Source organism: Anolis sagrei, chromosome 4 (assembly GCF_037176765.1).
Source record: "Anolis sagrei isolate rAnoSag1 chromosome 4, rAnoSag1.mat, whole genome shotgun sequence".
Classification (NCBI taxonomy): domain Eukaryota; kingdom Metazoa; phylum Chordata; class Lepidosauria; order Squamata; family Dactyloidae; genus Anolis; species Anolis sagrei.
Genome location: NC_090024.1, coordinates 81,894,889 through 81,910,304, shown reverse-complemented (window position 1 = coordinate 81,910,304; position 15,416 = coordinate 81,894,889). Strand labels below are relative to the sequence as shown.

Here is a 15,416-nt window from a genome sequence, read left to right as displayed (position 1 = left end):
AGTGAGCAGGCGCTCGCCGGGCAGCCTGCGCCGGAAGTGCTTGGAAGGAAGGAAGGAGGGAGGGGCGGCGCCTTGGAACCTTGCGAGTCGTGATGGCGGCGCTCGGGAAGGCCGGTGACGTTAGTATCCGTGCCGTTGGGGCGGATGGAGGGGCGGGAAGGGGCTCCTTCTGCCGAGGGGACGCCACCACATGGGGGGCTGGCCTCTCCTCGCCCTGTTCCTGGCCCGCAGTCCGCCTCTCCCCTTCCTCTTCCCTCCCCCTCAAGGAGGCCCCGCGCCCTTGCTGCCTCCCGCGTGTCAGGCCAGGGAGGGCTCAGCGAAGGGTTGTTACCTTGTTATCTTCCGAACAGAAGGCGGAGCAGACATCTTCAGAACAGCCTACCCGAAAATGCATAGGGACCAGAGTAGAATGGGGCCCAGCTCTAGACCGGAAACCCAGTTAGCTTTCCAGAGTTACAAACATCCGACTTGCAAACAACTCGTATTATTATTATTATTATTATACTACATTTATACCCCACCCTTCTCACCGCAATAGGGGACTCAGGGTGGCTTACAATCCATGGCATACAATGCCGCATTACACATATAATAATAAACATAACATATGAATTTAAACAATTAACATATCAATTTAAACATACAATAACAAACATGAGATAATAATTCGAATATAAATACAATACTTTATTTATTAACTTTATTTATATCCCGCTAACATCTCCCGAAGGACTCGGTGCGGCTTACAAGAGGCAAAGGCCCAACACAATTTATTTATTTGTCGTGTCAGTACACATCAATAAAACAACAGCATAACAAATACAGCAATAAATAAACTCATAAAGCAAAGCAATAAACATTAAAACAATAACAATAAGCTTAAAAGTAATCCAAATAGAAATACAATAAAAAAGCTTAAAAGTAAATATAGAATAATTCAAATAGAAATACAAAAAAAGAGCTTAAAAGTAAACACTGAATCCCAACCAAAATGGGCTGATGGAAAATGTGGTCTGAAGCAACAGGAGAGGCAGGGGAACCCCAAAATCAAGCACCCGCACAGGTGTTCCAATGTCCAAATGATGGGCAGCGTGGCTATGGAGGCACCCGGCGCAGGTATTCCGACAGCCAGGCAATGGGTGGCGCAGCCATTAAAGTAGCAGCTCAGCGAGGTTGCGGGGCCCATGTTCTCTCCCTGCTGGGTCAGCTGGCTGGAATGAGGGTGGGTAAGCCCAGGGCTGAGCAGGCCCCAGGGTCCCTCTTGCAGCAGAGCCCAACAAAGCGCTTCCAGGCCTCTAGGTCAGACCTTTTATGCTCTCCTTGGAGGCTGCTGGGTCAGCTGGAATGAGGGTGTGACTGCAGGTCTCCTTGTGGGTAAGCCTAGGGCTGAGCAGGCAGCAAAGCTGGATGACAATACTCAAGCCATCCAGCTGTATTGAAAAATCCCCGTTAAAAACTATAAAAAACAAAATCAAAGTTAAAAACCACAGCACCCCCTGACTAGATCTTAAACACTATCATCTTTAAAAGCCTGTTTGTGAATGTAAAGATTTTTAGCCTGCTACCAGCAGGACGGGGGGGGGGGGGGGGGAGTTTGGCTTCCCTGGAAAGAAGGGAGTTCCAGAGTCGAGGGGCAGTCACCGAGAGAGAAAGCCCGCTCTGCCGTTCCCACCCACTGAGGTGGAGGTGGCACCAAGAGAAGAGCCTCTCTTGAAAATCTCTGGCCTGGGGCAGGTTTGTACAAAGGGATGCAGTCAGCCAAATAGCACAGACAGCAAAACAAACCTCACAGGAGTGTTAACCCTTCCCTCTGCTATCCAAAGCTAAAATATACATATTTTTGGCTGCTCTTACACTCAAAAAAAGCAGCTGATCAGACTTACATACAAATTCAGCTTAAGAACAGTCCTACAGAATCTTGGGGAATGCTTGTACACTTTGTATGCATAGACCAAAGTTAATTTTATACCTAATATTTTTAATTTTAATAATGTTGTGCATTAAAAGTGTGTCCCCTATGAGATGAGACGCAGTTCTAAATTTGACATCCATATACCAGTCATATACATCTCCTGAAGTTAACTTTATACACAATATTATTCATTTTTAATATTTTTGTGCATGAAATGGAGTTTGTGTACATTGCTTATACGTAATGACATAGAGCTCATTCTAAACATGAAATTCATTTATGTTTCATATGTGTTTCATACAGATAGCATGACGGTATGGTAATTTTGTACACAGTGTTTTAATAATTCGTTCTTTATTTGTTCTCTTTGTGTTATAAATGTATGGCTGTAAAACGCTATTTTATTTCATTTGTTTTTACTACAGTGAAGTTATCTCAAGGAAGAAAATACTAAAAATATTTCAGCGTAAATTATTGGGATTTTGGAATATATTGGATCACATCTACAAATACTTGCCATCCTCTCTATCCACAGTTCTTTTTATCTGGCAGTTTCTATAATAGATACTTACAGGTAAGTTCATTAGGAAACATTAAATTTCAGTTATTAAATCTGAAGAATTAATTGCAGAGCAAACTGTCTTTGTTCTCTTAGTATGTGTCTTGCAAGTGGAACAGTATCCATGTACATATCAGGATTGTTAATCTATACAGATAACTACTGAACCAGTATTTAAAATCATATTATTTAATTTAGAATCTGTATGTTTGAAGCCACAGTGCAGCCAAACACATGCTGCTGGAAAGATGCACTAAGGCAGTGCTTTATGAGCTGCTTGCAGACATGCCATTTTCATCTACTTTGCCTCTTAGAGGTATGATGGTGAATGAATTGATCTTTGATCTAATACAGTAGGGTTATCTGCAGTTTTAAAAATAAATTATCCTCTTAATTAGTAGTAAGATAATGATTTACAGAAGCCAAACACTTGGATTGAAAGCTGTGAGCAGTAGTGATAGTGTGCAAGTTGGCCTTCCCATGCATAGGTATATCTTTTATACTACAGTCTACATCCATTCCAGCAACAGTTACCAATTTTTGCCAGTGATTTGGCACATGGGTTTATTCAAGATAAACAATTATCCAATATAGCTTCACTGCTATTGCTCAAAACATTTAGGTGATACTGGAGAGTCTGCTGATTGTAACCTTAGTTATTTGTATTGTTATGAATCTTTCAGCTAAGATGTGCTATTGTAACACTTGTTCTCCATTTCAAGTTACTTCCAGGGTTCTATTACAGCATTTTATTAAAATGTGTGCTCATATATGCATGGAAGGAAAATGCTGTGCAGAATAATGATTATGTTCTTCTAATTTAACACCCCAAGCAACATGGAGGACTAAATGTAATTGCTAAGTTCTAGTTAGAGTAGCCCATAGAATCAGGGGAGCTAACTCAATGTATAGTGGGCCTTAGGCATTGCTTGCCAGACTCTTGTTAATTCTGGTGTGTCTATTTCAGATTAAATTTAGTCTTGAACATTTTGGTAGTTAAAAAGAGGGGAAGAATAAATTGAGTTGAATGCATGTTCTGAGATTTCAGGCATTGTCACAACTGAGAGACATTCTGTTTTGAAAATTTATAATAATGCAGCACATTTGATTTGTATTTGAAATAGAGAGGAATGTATCATGTTAAATTTATTTTCTGCATAAATCTATTAGTTTTCCCCTCTAGTTAGATATAGTAAGAATGAATTTGATTAGAACATTTCAATAAAATTAGATGGAATGTTTATATTCAAATATATTTAGTACTTGTTTGGAAAGTATTATTTCTACTTCTGAAATACTTGTGAATACTTAAGACATGAATTCTTACTAGTGTGCAGTTCTCTACACTTACAGTACATTTTAAGAACAAAATGTCCCTCAAGTTTGAAATAGGAGTTTATGTACTAAATATTAGCATATCCAAAGAGCTATGCAATGTCTGTGTACTTCTCTACCTGTTTCTTTCCCCTTCTCTCCCACATAGCTTCTAGGGGTAGACCCTTTAATAAAAAAGATTAGCGGCAACTTTCAAACTGGTACAACTTTGAGTCCCCTTTCGGGGGAGATAAAGCATGGTATAGATAAATATAAAGATAAATATAATAATGCTATGTATTATGTAAAGTTTTAAATTGTTTTAATGTGTATTCTTTCTTATTTTAATTTAAATGTTTAATTTAATTGTATGTTGTTTTCAGGTATTTAATAGTTGCCTATATGTAAAGCTGCCTTGAGTTTCCTTTGGGGTTGAGAAGGGCAGGGTATAAATATGGTACATAAATAAAATAAATATTTCAAAATAGCATTCCAATCTTTATTATGTAGTCACAAAGCATTAAAACAAACAATATTATATGTGCAAAATACAATATAAAAGATAGACAATTTAAAACAGACCACAGTATTATATCAGAATTCTATTTTGTTGTACATGCTGAATAGTGGAACAGTTAAACCAGTCAGCTAAACAGGCCTTCTGTTATTTAAAAATGAATAATGGCATCTGATCTAGGCAGGGTGTTGCCATTCTGGCCTTTTCTCTAACAAGCCAATGATATAGCCTGTAGTTGTTGGATAAGAGATGACGCAGCAACAGGAGTGAATTAAGTATAAAAATCATGCACTAAGTATAGAAATGTACAATTGCATCACTGTTGTGATGTTGGAAATTTGTTATTTTAACAACAAATTTCAGCAAACAAGGGTTTTCCTCTCATATTTTCTCACAAAAGACTGTGGAGTCAGGCTACTGTGGGATTCTGGGCAGTGATGTACTAGAGTCTCACCCTGGGACTTTCTCATTTCCAGGGACCGGGACCTCATCTCTCCCCTTTCCCTCAGCTTGGGCTTTTGAGATACATTGAATTGCAGTTTCCATTGTACTCAGAAGGAAAATGTATGTTCTTAGCAACAATGCATTTTGGCCTATCCCTGTTGTAATCCAAAGTACATGCATGTTAGGGTGGCTTCATCTTAAATGTGCAATGAAGATCTGTTACCTTTAAAGAAGACTTGCTATAATAGAGATGACAACTGCTAGAAACTGGGTTTTATGTGATCAATATACATGCTTCCATTTTTGGACACTCACTTGAGGATTGCTATCGGGCAAGCATGGACAAACTTTCTGACTTGGGGGCCGCAGGGTGGGCTGGAGCAGGGTGGGCAGGCTGGGAGGGAGGAGGTTCTCCCCAAGCCCCCTCCCTGCCCTTTCCTCCCCTTCCTCTTCTATTTAGGACAGTGGTTCTCAACCTGGGGTCCCCAGATGTTTTTGGCCTTCAACTCCCAGAGATCCTAGCAGCTGATAAACTGGCTGGGATTTCTGGGAGCTGTAGGCCAAAAACATCTGGGGACCCCAGGTTGAGAACCACTGATTTAGGAGGCAGAAAGTGAAGGAAAGATTGGAAATGTTTAGCTCCCCAAAAGGTTGGTCTTTTGTCAGGATGAGATAGTTGACAGGAGAGACAAGTATATCAATTGGACGCCATATTGCCTACTCTTGATATAGAATCCTAGAGCTGGAAGAGACCCCAAAGGGCCATCCAGTTTAAACCCCTGCCCTGCAAGAAGGCACAATTAAAGCACGGCCTCTGCGGAAAAGCCTCCAGAGAAGGAGACTCCACCACACCCCGAGGGAGCCTATGCCACTCTCCATTAAGTTCTTCCTAATCTTTTCAGTCAAATCTCTTTCCCTGCCATTTGAAACCATTGCTCCCTTGTGCCCTGGTCTCTAGAGCAGCAGAAAGTCAGTTTCCCCCCTTCTCAATGGGGCACCCTTTAAAATCTTGAAACATAGCTGTGTCTTTGGCTGATTATTTTCCCCCAGAGTTCATACCTTTTCTCTCTTTTTTAAAAACAGTCTACCAGAAGAACCACTACAACACATTCTTTTCTTGTGAAGACTTTTTTAAACCATGGCTAGCCAGGTAAGATCACTTGATGGGAATGAAACCGCAATTGTAACACCTATGGGGAATCCACATTCATACGCAGAGCTGTTGGCAGATGTTAAACATAACCCTAATATTTCTGGGAGAGGGCTGGCGGTGGGAGGGGCTTAACCCCCCAGGCTTTCCTCAGAACAATTTCTGACAGATTGTTCTCCCCTGCTGTGGAATCATTAATCCAACTGAAGCAGCTTGGGGCAGAACAAGAAGCTTTGCTTTCTGCACTTCTGCACAGTGGTGGGACTTTCCTATAACATCCTTTAGGATGCCTTCTCTGGAGCAATAGAAGCCAAATGATGCCATCCATGTAAGTAAATGAAAATGATTAATATGCCTCCCAAAGGTGAAGGATATTGTCATCATGCCTTGGCTACTGCTCTCCTTTGCTTTCCCTATTCATTTATCAGCCTCTGCTGCCTTCTTTTGAATGTGACATTTTTGTCACTTGCATGCCATTAGTATGAAAGCTGGGCCCTTGGATCTGCTTTATAGTTTTCCTAATATTATTGTTTTCAGGTAGGAGCTACTACCTGATAGTACAGAATGTTTGAGGGAAGAGACAAAATCTTCCTTTAAATTGAGATTTTTAAAAGGTGGGATGGCTAACGTAACTCTGGATCTCATTCACTTGACCTCCTTTGCTATAGTTTATCCGAATGAGTCTCAGAGGAATCCTAGCGGGGTCCTATTTGAAGGCAAACCTTACAAATACATGCTTGGCCAGCCTCTTATTGGTTAACTTTTTTTGTTGGAAAAAAAATGGAAAGAACCCAAGGGAGTCAAAATGTTGGTGTGAAAAGCGGTCACGCCTATAGCCAGCTTGACAAAGTCAGGGGAATATGGCTTTTCATACAATCCTTTGGCTCTGTTATTTTTGCCAGGCATTTTCCCCAGAGGCTGCTTTCCCTCATGGGAGGCGGAGGGAGAGATGGGACCCCAGGCTTCTGTCAAGGGAAAGGTGAATATGGGGAAATCACCGAGGTGGTGATCGGGAGAGGGTGGGAGGCATGTAATTGAGATGAAATACTGTATAACTGTTTTTCATTCTAGCAGGATACAGTGGGAAAGGCCCAAACAGAAAGCCTGCCTCTGTGGTGGAGATCCCCCCACAAAAAACGGAAGAAAAAGAGTAAAGCAAGAGCAGGAAGACCAGATTTTACTAGTATTCCAAGCAGGTGAAGAAACCTTGAAACTGACAAGAAAAAAGATGGCTCTTGTCCTTACAATAGTATCTAAATCAAGTAGCGAGAAGTTAATAAAAACAACACACTAGATTGACCACAGAATCTTTTGTAAAGCTTTGTGAATAAAAAACGCACCTCACATAGCTGAATAAACTACGAAATCATATAGTGGCGCTTTTAATACCTATACATATATATTTAGTAACTTTCAAAGGCTGGTTGCAAGCCAATTTGAATTAAAACAATTTGAATTAAAACAATTTTGAAAGGCTTCAATAGGCAACGGTTCCTGGTCTGTTTCAAGAATACTCTCTTAAGCATGAAGGCTGATCCATCTGATGATAGACATCCTGACTATTCAAGATCATTCTGCGCTGTTGGGTTGATTACTGCTGCCCCAAAGGTTTTCTGATTATCCCTTCACAGTCTAATTTAAGATGTTCTGTGTCCATTGGAACCTTTTTACCGTGATGTTTATTGTTCTGCTTTGTTCAGTACTATATCAGCTTCATCTTGGAGGATGCATGATGAATGTTCACAATGGGTAGAAAGCTAAGGAAAATGCTAATGCTAAAAAAGTTTTATTCATTTCGCAGTTAGGAACGGAATTAAAACCAAGGCGGCTGCAGGATGTTTGCAGGCATAATTTATTTCCACAATTAGGTCCCTAATAGGAGGCAAACTGTAATTTTGACCATGGTTAGCTAAATATTTGCATTTATACTTATTTGCCAGAATAGTTATTCAGAAGCTAATTGATGCTTCATTTTTATTCTTTTGACTTTTTGGGAAATACAGACAGGATGTATTTGAATATTTTGGCATTCTGGGTCGTAAACATTGCTGGACTAAAGATACTTATTAAAATACATATGACCCTTGTCTTCTCCTTTGCACATAGCAATTGGGATGCTTAACATTATGGGATTTTGAGAATATTCAGTTAATGTAACTCATAAATGGAAATGTGTGGTTCATGATCTCCCTGCCTTGCTTCTTTCTACATTGGGAGCACACAGAACAATTAATGTGTTAGATTCATAATTCTGAAAGAAACAACCATAACAGTGCAGCTTTTTGCTGCCCAATAAGATATTTCTCATGTGAGCTCTCTGCACATAGTCTAGGTGTCCCATAAGCAGAGAGTTGGAATGACGAAGTTGCATCTCATCAATGTTGTTTATAGAATAAAGATGTAAATTCACTCAATATAGGAGGAATATAACCACCAATATATCTGAAATGAACAACATAAACTGTTTTAATTATTTTTCTGCATGTGGTTAATAGTGTACCACTGTTGTTATTGGCTAGACAGTATAACATTAACAATTTAAAAAGTCGTTGTATCTTTTTCAGTTGTCTTGGTGACAGTGAAATAATTATTGTAGTGAATGAAGTAATCTTGAACATTCTCATAGACAGAAGTATTCGGGACTAAGCACTTCCAGTGTGACTGTCTTGAATCACTGGGAAACATAGATGAATAAGAAAAACGGCCAGCTACTTAAACTAGGGTTTATGTTAACATTGGCTAATGAATTGCCAACAAGGTTGCATCAATTTAATAGTCTGTAAAGGTAATTTGTCCTGAGGCCGCAGCCCTTGGGCAGTTCCATCTGAAGTAGATTTTCAGTAGAAGTGGTTAGAAGAGCCTTGCTGAAACATTGCTTTCTTCTGTGCATGGTGCCAGTGAATGCACCATGGACAAGGACAAACAAGTATTGGCTGGATCAAGTCTAGGTAGGTATTTGGGTAACACCCAGTGTGGAAAGTAATGTAGTGGATACAGGGCTCTGAGGTTTGCACTAGAAGAAAACTGATGTTTTTTCTTTCCATTGTTTTCAGACCAGAATTTCCACGGCAAGAATTTGTTAGGGCAGAAAGTTACAGGCCAGAATTCGCAATATTTGTAGGTGATTTGACTCCTGAAGTGGATGATTTTTTGCTTTTTGACTACTTTTTCAAACGGTATCCATCATGTATAGATTGTAAAGTGGCGACAGACCTCTTGGGTTATTCCAGGTAATTTATCACGTATGTAAAATATTGCTTGTAAGACACAATGCTGACAATGGCTTGGTTGATCTTTGCTTTACTGTTTACTGAGGGGTTCATCCTTTAAATTGTTGATTGGAGGGAGGCAGTGGTCTGGGTGAAACATTCCATCTCTTAAAACCAGTGGGAGGTAGGACTGAGGTGAGCATTGTTACCAAGAAGGGGTGGGTAGCTGTTGGGTTAATCGCAACCCCAGAGATTTGTGTGTAGGACCAGGAGATAACTTTCCAACTCGAAGTGGATCAGAATGTGGCTATATCCCGTAAGGAGCTTTTGAGGACAATAAAATTTTGTGAGAGGAAAATGGGAATTGCTGGGGGCTATATCCGACACATAGGTTTTGCTCATTCCAAGTATGTTTCGTTTAGAAACTGTGGATATATAGAGATGGCCAGCTTAGTTCTCAGGAATCCTAATGCTGTATCTGGGTTTTTTTAATCTAGGGTTTTTAAAATCATGTCGGAAGTGACTTGAGAGCATACTGCAAGTCTCTTCTAGTGTGAAAGAATCAGTCATCTACTAAGACGTTGCCAGGGGTCGCCCAGATGGGTTGCCATCTTGTGGGAGGTTTCACTTATGTCTTTGCATGGAGAGCTGGGGTTGACAGATGGGAACTCATCCCATCTCGCGGATTCAAATTGCCGACCTTTAGGTCAGCAGTTCAGCCGGCACAATAGTTTAACCCATTGCACCACCGTGGCTTCTTTATAAGAGTAGTGATAATTAGGAATATATACTCCAGCCATGCTCCCTTCACTACCAATCTCCTTTTGTTACCAAGGGGTATTCCAAAATATCTAATGATATTCAACTGAATGCAGGAGAGTTCCATAAGATCAGAATCAATGATAAAGCAGGACTTCTGACTGTATGGAGCTTTGCATTTGCATTCGTTTGAAGATGGTTGCAGCACTTGCTGATGTTTTCCCTCGTAACACTGGAAAATTGGGAGTGGTGATGTTGGAATCCATGTACCTTTTCTACTTGCAAAAAGGGTTAATGGAGCTTAAGAAAATTTAAAAAGTCACTAGTTGTGCCATATGTATGTATTATTTTTTAACATTATATTTGCATTGAAAGGAGATCTCTGTTAAATACAATAGCATTCCAGTATAACAAAAGCAGAAAAATAAGAACACAGATGGAGAAAAAAATAGCCAAATTTCTCATACATTTCTAAAGATACTGACCAAATAGAAGTCCATTTATAAATGTTGTCAATCTTTGAAATGTTGCAAGCATTTCTAGAAAAAATATCTTTTATCAGTCAGGATGGTGTGAAAAATCCACTTCTGGTTTCTCTTCAGATAATGTAAATCTTTCTCCTTGTACTAAATATCATGCCATGTCAATAGGGTAGTGGGGTTTTTTTTTATGGTTGAACATCGTGAAGAAAGGGAGATTGAGTTATCAGAATCAAGTGTACAGACAAAATGGTAAAATTCTAATTTACGCAAATAATTATTACAGTGTTGTTAAAATTTTACTGGATGAAACTAGTGAAAAGTTCTTTGAGTCAGCTATTGTAAGCGACAGAATTGGACTTTAGTTTTAGTAAGCCCTAGAGTATGTTGTGATGATACTATTGTTAGAGGTTAAACAATAGTAGTTTATGGCAGTGTGGATTTTTGAGGTATTTAAAGGACTTTATTTCAAGTGAGAATATTGGAGATAGAGAGATATCTTTTTCAGAGCAGCAAGGAATGCAAATGATGAACTTAATGAGTTAGACCACTACTTTAATTCCATACTTTAATTCCATAATTAGAATACCTTCTGTTAAAACTCTTCAGGGGCTATGGATTTGTCAGATTTTCTGATGAAGGTGATATGATGAGAGGATTGCAAGATTGCCAGAATGCACCTGGTCTAGGTGGAAAACGAATCCGGCTGACGTTAGGAATTTCGAAAAGGTAATTTATGATAAACTTCCCACAGATCGCTTTTTCATTATGACTGTCACTTATATTTGATGCTCTGAGACCACTTTGTCATATATTTGGGGAGGGGGGGTTCCTAATAAGCAACATTTTTATCGCTGAAGAGCAAAGCCCAACTTTCAGTTCCTTTAAAAACTGGTTTAGTTGAATACATTTTAATAGCTTTTATTCTCAATGTATAACATACATTATAACATATGTTACACAAGCAACCTATTTTTCTTGCTCCATTTATGGTTTCAGGATATAGTTACTGTTATTTTTAAATAATTATGACAGTACTGAAGTCCACTTGAATTCCCTTTAAATGTTTTCCCTACAAGGGATAATTTATATTAGTTCAGGTTTTATTTTGTGTCCTGAAGTCAATGTTTGGAGTAAAGAATGGTAAATTCAGGGGACAAATACAAATAGATGAAAGTTAAGTGTTGTCATCCAAAACTGCAGTAATATTATTTATAACATGTATTCTGTGCTTTTGATGAATAGGTTTACATCCTCACACTAGTGTTTAGCCTCAACGTTTTGTCATTGGAGTACATGCCCCCCCCCCCCCGGATGGGAAAGTTTGATTCCACAACCATCACTATAATGAGTCCTCCTCCGCAAATAATCTGGGTTTTTTTTTCCTTATCTCGCCTGAGTTTTTAATCAGTTTTTAATCAGTCTCTCTTTTAACTATTACATGTCATTGTGATTGTACTTATTGTAATTTTATATTGCTATGTTTTCACATGTTTTATGTAATTATGTTGTTGATTATTGTTTGCGTTTTCGGTTTTATTTTATTGTAATTTGTTGTTTGGGCTTGGCCTCATGTAAGCCACTCAGAGTCCCCCTTGGGGAGATAGTGGCAGGGTATAAATAAATATTATTATTATTATTATTACGGATTTTCATTTTATTTTGCTCACCTGACAGATTACTAATATCTTGTTAAATTTATTTCATTATTTGATCAATTCTAAGAAGGCTTTCCATTTTCATTTTAGATTGAAAGTAGAATTTCAGAGATACCAGGCATATAGCTATAATGACTATTACCAGGATTATCAGAACTACTACCGTCAGTATAACTATGACAGAAATGAACGCTTTGATCGCTATGAACGTGCTGAACGTTTTGATCGAGGAGGACGTTTTGGTGACCGTTTTTCTGAGCGCTACCCTGAGCATTTTGGTGACCGTTTTTCTGAGCGCTTTGGTTCTCGTTTTGGTGAACGGTATTCTGACTACCCAGAATATGGAGATTATGCTGACTATGGAGATTATCCTGCTGAATACAGTGAATACAACTACAACTATGCATCTTATGAAAGGATGCAGCAAACTGGAAGTATGGGGCAGCAAGCAATGAATGCAGCTGTATATCAGGTATTTGCACAAATAAACATACAATTAGTTTTTTGTGTAATTTTGTGTAGGCGAGAATATGGATTTAGAAATGTGTCTCTTTGCTGTATTTTATTTTTCAAAACAAACCTGCAATAATTTAAAGCCTGTTTCACTTTTAAAACTAAATGAATGGGTGGCAGATTATAAATCTGAGTCTGATCTTGAGGAATTTGTATAATTTTGATGGGCTCATTCATATTTTTGTTGTATAACTTCATATCATTTCCAACTTATGGTCTCTAAAGTGGTCCTATCATGGGATTTTCTGGAGCCAAAGTCACCCAGTGGGTTTCCATGGCCAATTGGGGAATAACACTGGTCAAGAGAGTCATAATCTAACATTCCAACCCTTCACCACACTGACTCTGCAATAAGTCCCCATTCCAGTTAGACTTGCTGCTAAGTGACCACAGTTATTGCTGATATCATGACACAGTTTTATACTGAGAATGCTTTAGTCTTTATGAATTGTAGTTGTTTTATTAAGCAATACAAATTAACATCAGCAGGACTTTGAGAGACGTCTGTGTAACCCACTCATATTCTTAAAAATTCCACATAAACATGGTGTTTGAATACATTTTATTGAAATGCAGTGGCCTATTGAGAACCCAACTCAGTCTTATTGTATTCAGTTGCAGTAGTGGAAAGCGACTTTCCTTAAAAGGGTATGTCATTTGAGCTAGGGATCAATGTAACCGTTTTTGCAGATGTGCTTCCACTGTTCATTTTTGGAAAATGATGCATGTTTTTGTCCTTTAGGATCCCTCAATGATGTATATGAATGATGATCTTATAACAGAAGGTAATTTTGTTAATAGTGGTACTTTCAAGTGATATCTGGTAGCTTGTTTTTTCAAGGATTTCTGCAATTACTAGTGGGCTCTAGAAATCTTTACTACGTTGCTTTTCCATGTTTACCTTTCACTTTCTTAATTAGGAGCCCCCGGTGACACAGTGGGTTAAACCCCTGTGCCGGCAGGACTGAAGACCAACAGGTCGCAGGTTTGAATCCAGGGAGAGGCGGATGAGCTCCCTCTATCAGCTCCAGCTCCTCATGCGGGGACATGAGAGAAGCCTCCCACAAGGATGATAAAAAATGTCAAATCATCCGGGTGTCCCCTGGACAACATCCTTGCAGACGGCCAATTCTCTCACACCAGAAGTGACTTGCAGTTTCTCAAGTCACTCCTGACACAACCAAAAAAAAAAAAAAAACTTTCTTAATTGGCTTGTTCATCAGATTGTAACTTGGCACAGCAGTGGAAAGAGAATTTTAACAATAGAATTACAGCATGCTTTATATACCCACAAAATATTTCCCAAATAGTGTAGTTAATGGAGTATATAAACCAGTACACAAGCACACAATGGTTTGTTTGTGGAAGTGACAAATATTCAATTCTGAAGTTTCATCTTATTTTCTATGTGTTATGTATGTTTTTTTCCTTAAACCATGTTTTCAGTTCTCAAGTTGATGTGACATTAGCCACATTTCAGCTAATTTCAAACTTTTCTCAAGCAACCGTTACAGTTACATACACATCAAGAACTTTAGTTAGGAGCCCACGGTGGCACAACATGCAGGCAGAACTGACCGAAAAATCGGCAGTTCTCATCTGGGGAATGTGGTGAGCTCCTATCTGTCAGCTCCAGCTTCTCACGCAGGGACATGACAGAAGCCTCCCACAGGATGGTAAAACATCCGGGCATCCCCGGGGCAACGTCTTTGCAGACGGCCAATTCTCTCACACCAGAAGCGACTTGCAGTTTCTCAAGTCGCTCCTGACATTTAAAAAAACCCTTTAGTTTAATAACTATTGATCCACAGAAATCATCTGGTAAAGGTGGCTACTGGTTTGTTGGTGGTTTTATTTTTTCTGATTTAAGTGTTCGAGCCTGCCCTTATGGCTTAAATATAAACTGCTAGTGTCAAAGAAAGTCTGATTTAATTTAAATTATATAATAGGCATTAAGAGGTAGAAGAATCTACTGAAGATTACACTTGTTAAAATTGCTTTGGATAAAAATGTCTTCAGCACGCATGAATATTTCTCAATCATTATGTTTTGTTTTGTCTGCTTTGAAACTTTGCAGGAGACAGATACTAATGTTCCAAGACTTGCTCTCACCTTACTCATCCTTTTGTGCAATTGCTTCACCAATTGTTTGTTCACTGATTGTTTGTTTCCTTGAACAGATCCACAGCTCCATGTAGATGTTCACAGAATGAACAGAGAATTTATGGTACGAAGCGAAGAACTCTTTGACACACTTATGAGCTGTCATTGGCAACCTCTGGATACCATCACATCTGAGATTCCTACTGCTTATTAAAAGTGTCTTATATTAACATCATAGCATGACTATTACGACCAAGGTGCTAAATTGACATTTCTTCTACATTACTTTACATCCTGAGTTTGAAAGCACAGTGTTGTTTTTTTTGCTATGCTTTGATGCCTTTGTAATTTTTGTTCATCACTCAGTATCTTGAAATCATGTAAATATTCTAGAAATGTAAAGAGTTACTCTAAATATAGACTTCTTTATGTAAATAATAAAATTTGTTTCTGCAAACATGCCTTTTGAAAGTTATTTTTTTATCATACTATATGTGATCTAGCTTTTAAAAAAAAAGAGTTTGGACCCTTGCTGGTATAGTGCTGTCATTTCAGTGGCCATTGCTAGGGAAAGTACAGAGCTTCTTAAACCTTTGCACTCGGGACCCCATTTGCTCTGGGCATTTTTTACATGAGGTATATAAAATATGCATGAAAACAAAACATTTGCTGATAACAAACCAGCATTTGCAAGGCTTGCTAACCAGGCTTATTTTCCTTTTTTATGAAATTCAGGTGCTGATAAGGCTCTAATACAGCAGAGGGTGGGTTTACTAGTCAGCATACACAGCTACAAACT

The 15,416-nt window shown here is 38.8% G+C and overlaps 1 protein-coding gene across 7 annotated transcripts; it reads left to right on the top strand.

Moving 5' to 3' along the window:
- The first annotated feature begins 35 nt into the window (after nt 1-35).
- LOC132774603 (tRNA selenocysteine 1-associated protein 1-like) lies at nt 36-15,074 on the top strand. Of its 7 annotated transcripts, none has more exons than XM_060774846.2 (9): nt 36-119; nt 2,338-2,486; nt 5,830-5,896; nt 6,799-6,875; nt 8,950-9,126; nt 10,953-11,072; nt 12,092-12,473; nt 13,257-13,299; nt 14,695-15,074. In XM_060774846.2, exons 3-9 carry the CDS (start codon nt 5,885-5,887, stop codon nt 14,829-14,831), a joined length of 948 nt encoding a protein of 315 aa, XP_060630829.1. In that variant the 5' UTR covers nt 36-119; nt 2,338-2,486; nt 5,830-5,884; the 3' UTR covers nt 14,832-15,074. The 7 variants fall into 7 exon arrangements, with proteins under 7 accessions (XP_060630829.1, XP_060630826.1, XP_060630824.1 ...); XM_060774843.2 differs by lacking the exon at nt 6,799-6,875 and adding an exon at nt 6,971-7,092 and having other exon boundaries at nt 37-119; XM_060774841.2 differs by lacking the exon at nt 6,799-6,875 and adding an exon at nt 6,968-7,092 and having other exon boundaries at nt 37-119.
- Nucleotides 15,075-15,416: the final 342 nt, after the last annotated feature.

Bases quoted from the DNA above. Each gene is read 5' to 3' on its own strand.
- LOC132774603 (XM_060774839.2), top strand. From the start codon at position 6,846: ATGGGACCCCAGGCTTCTGTCAAGGGAAAG. The intron at 7,093-8,949 runs GTGAAGAAACCT...CATTGTTTTCAG, and splicing joins TTTACTAGTATTCCAAGCAG to ACCAGAATTTCCACGGCAAG. The intron at 12,474-13,256 runs GTATTTGCACAA...TTTGTCCTTTAG, and splicing joins TGAATGCAGCTGTATATCAG to GATCCCTCAATGATGTATAT.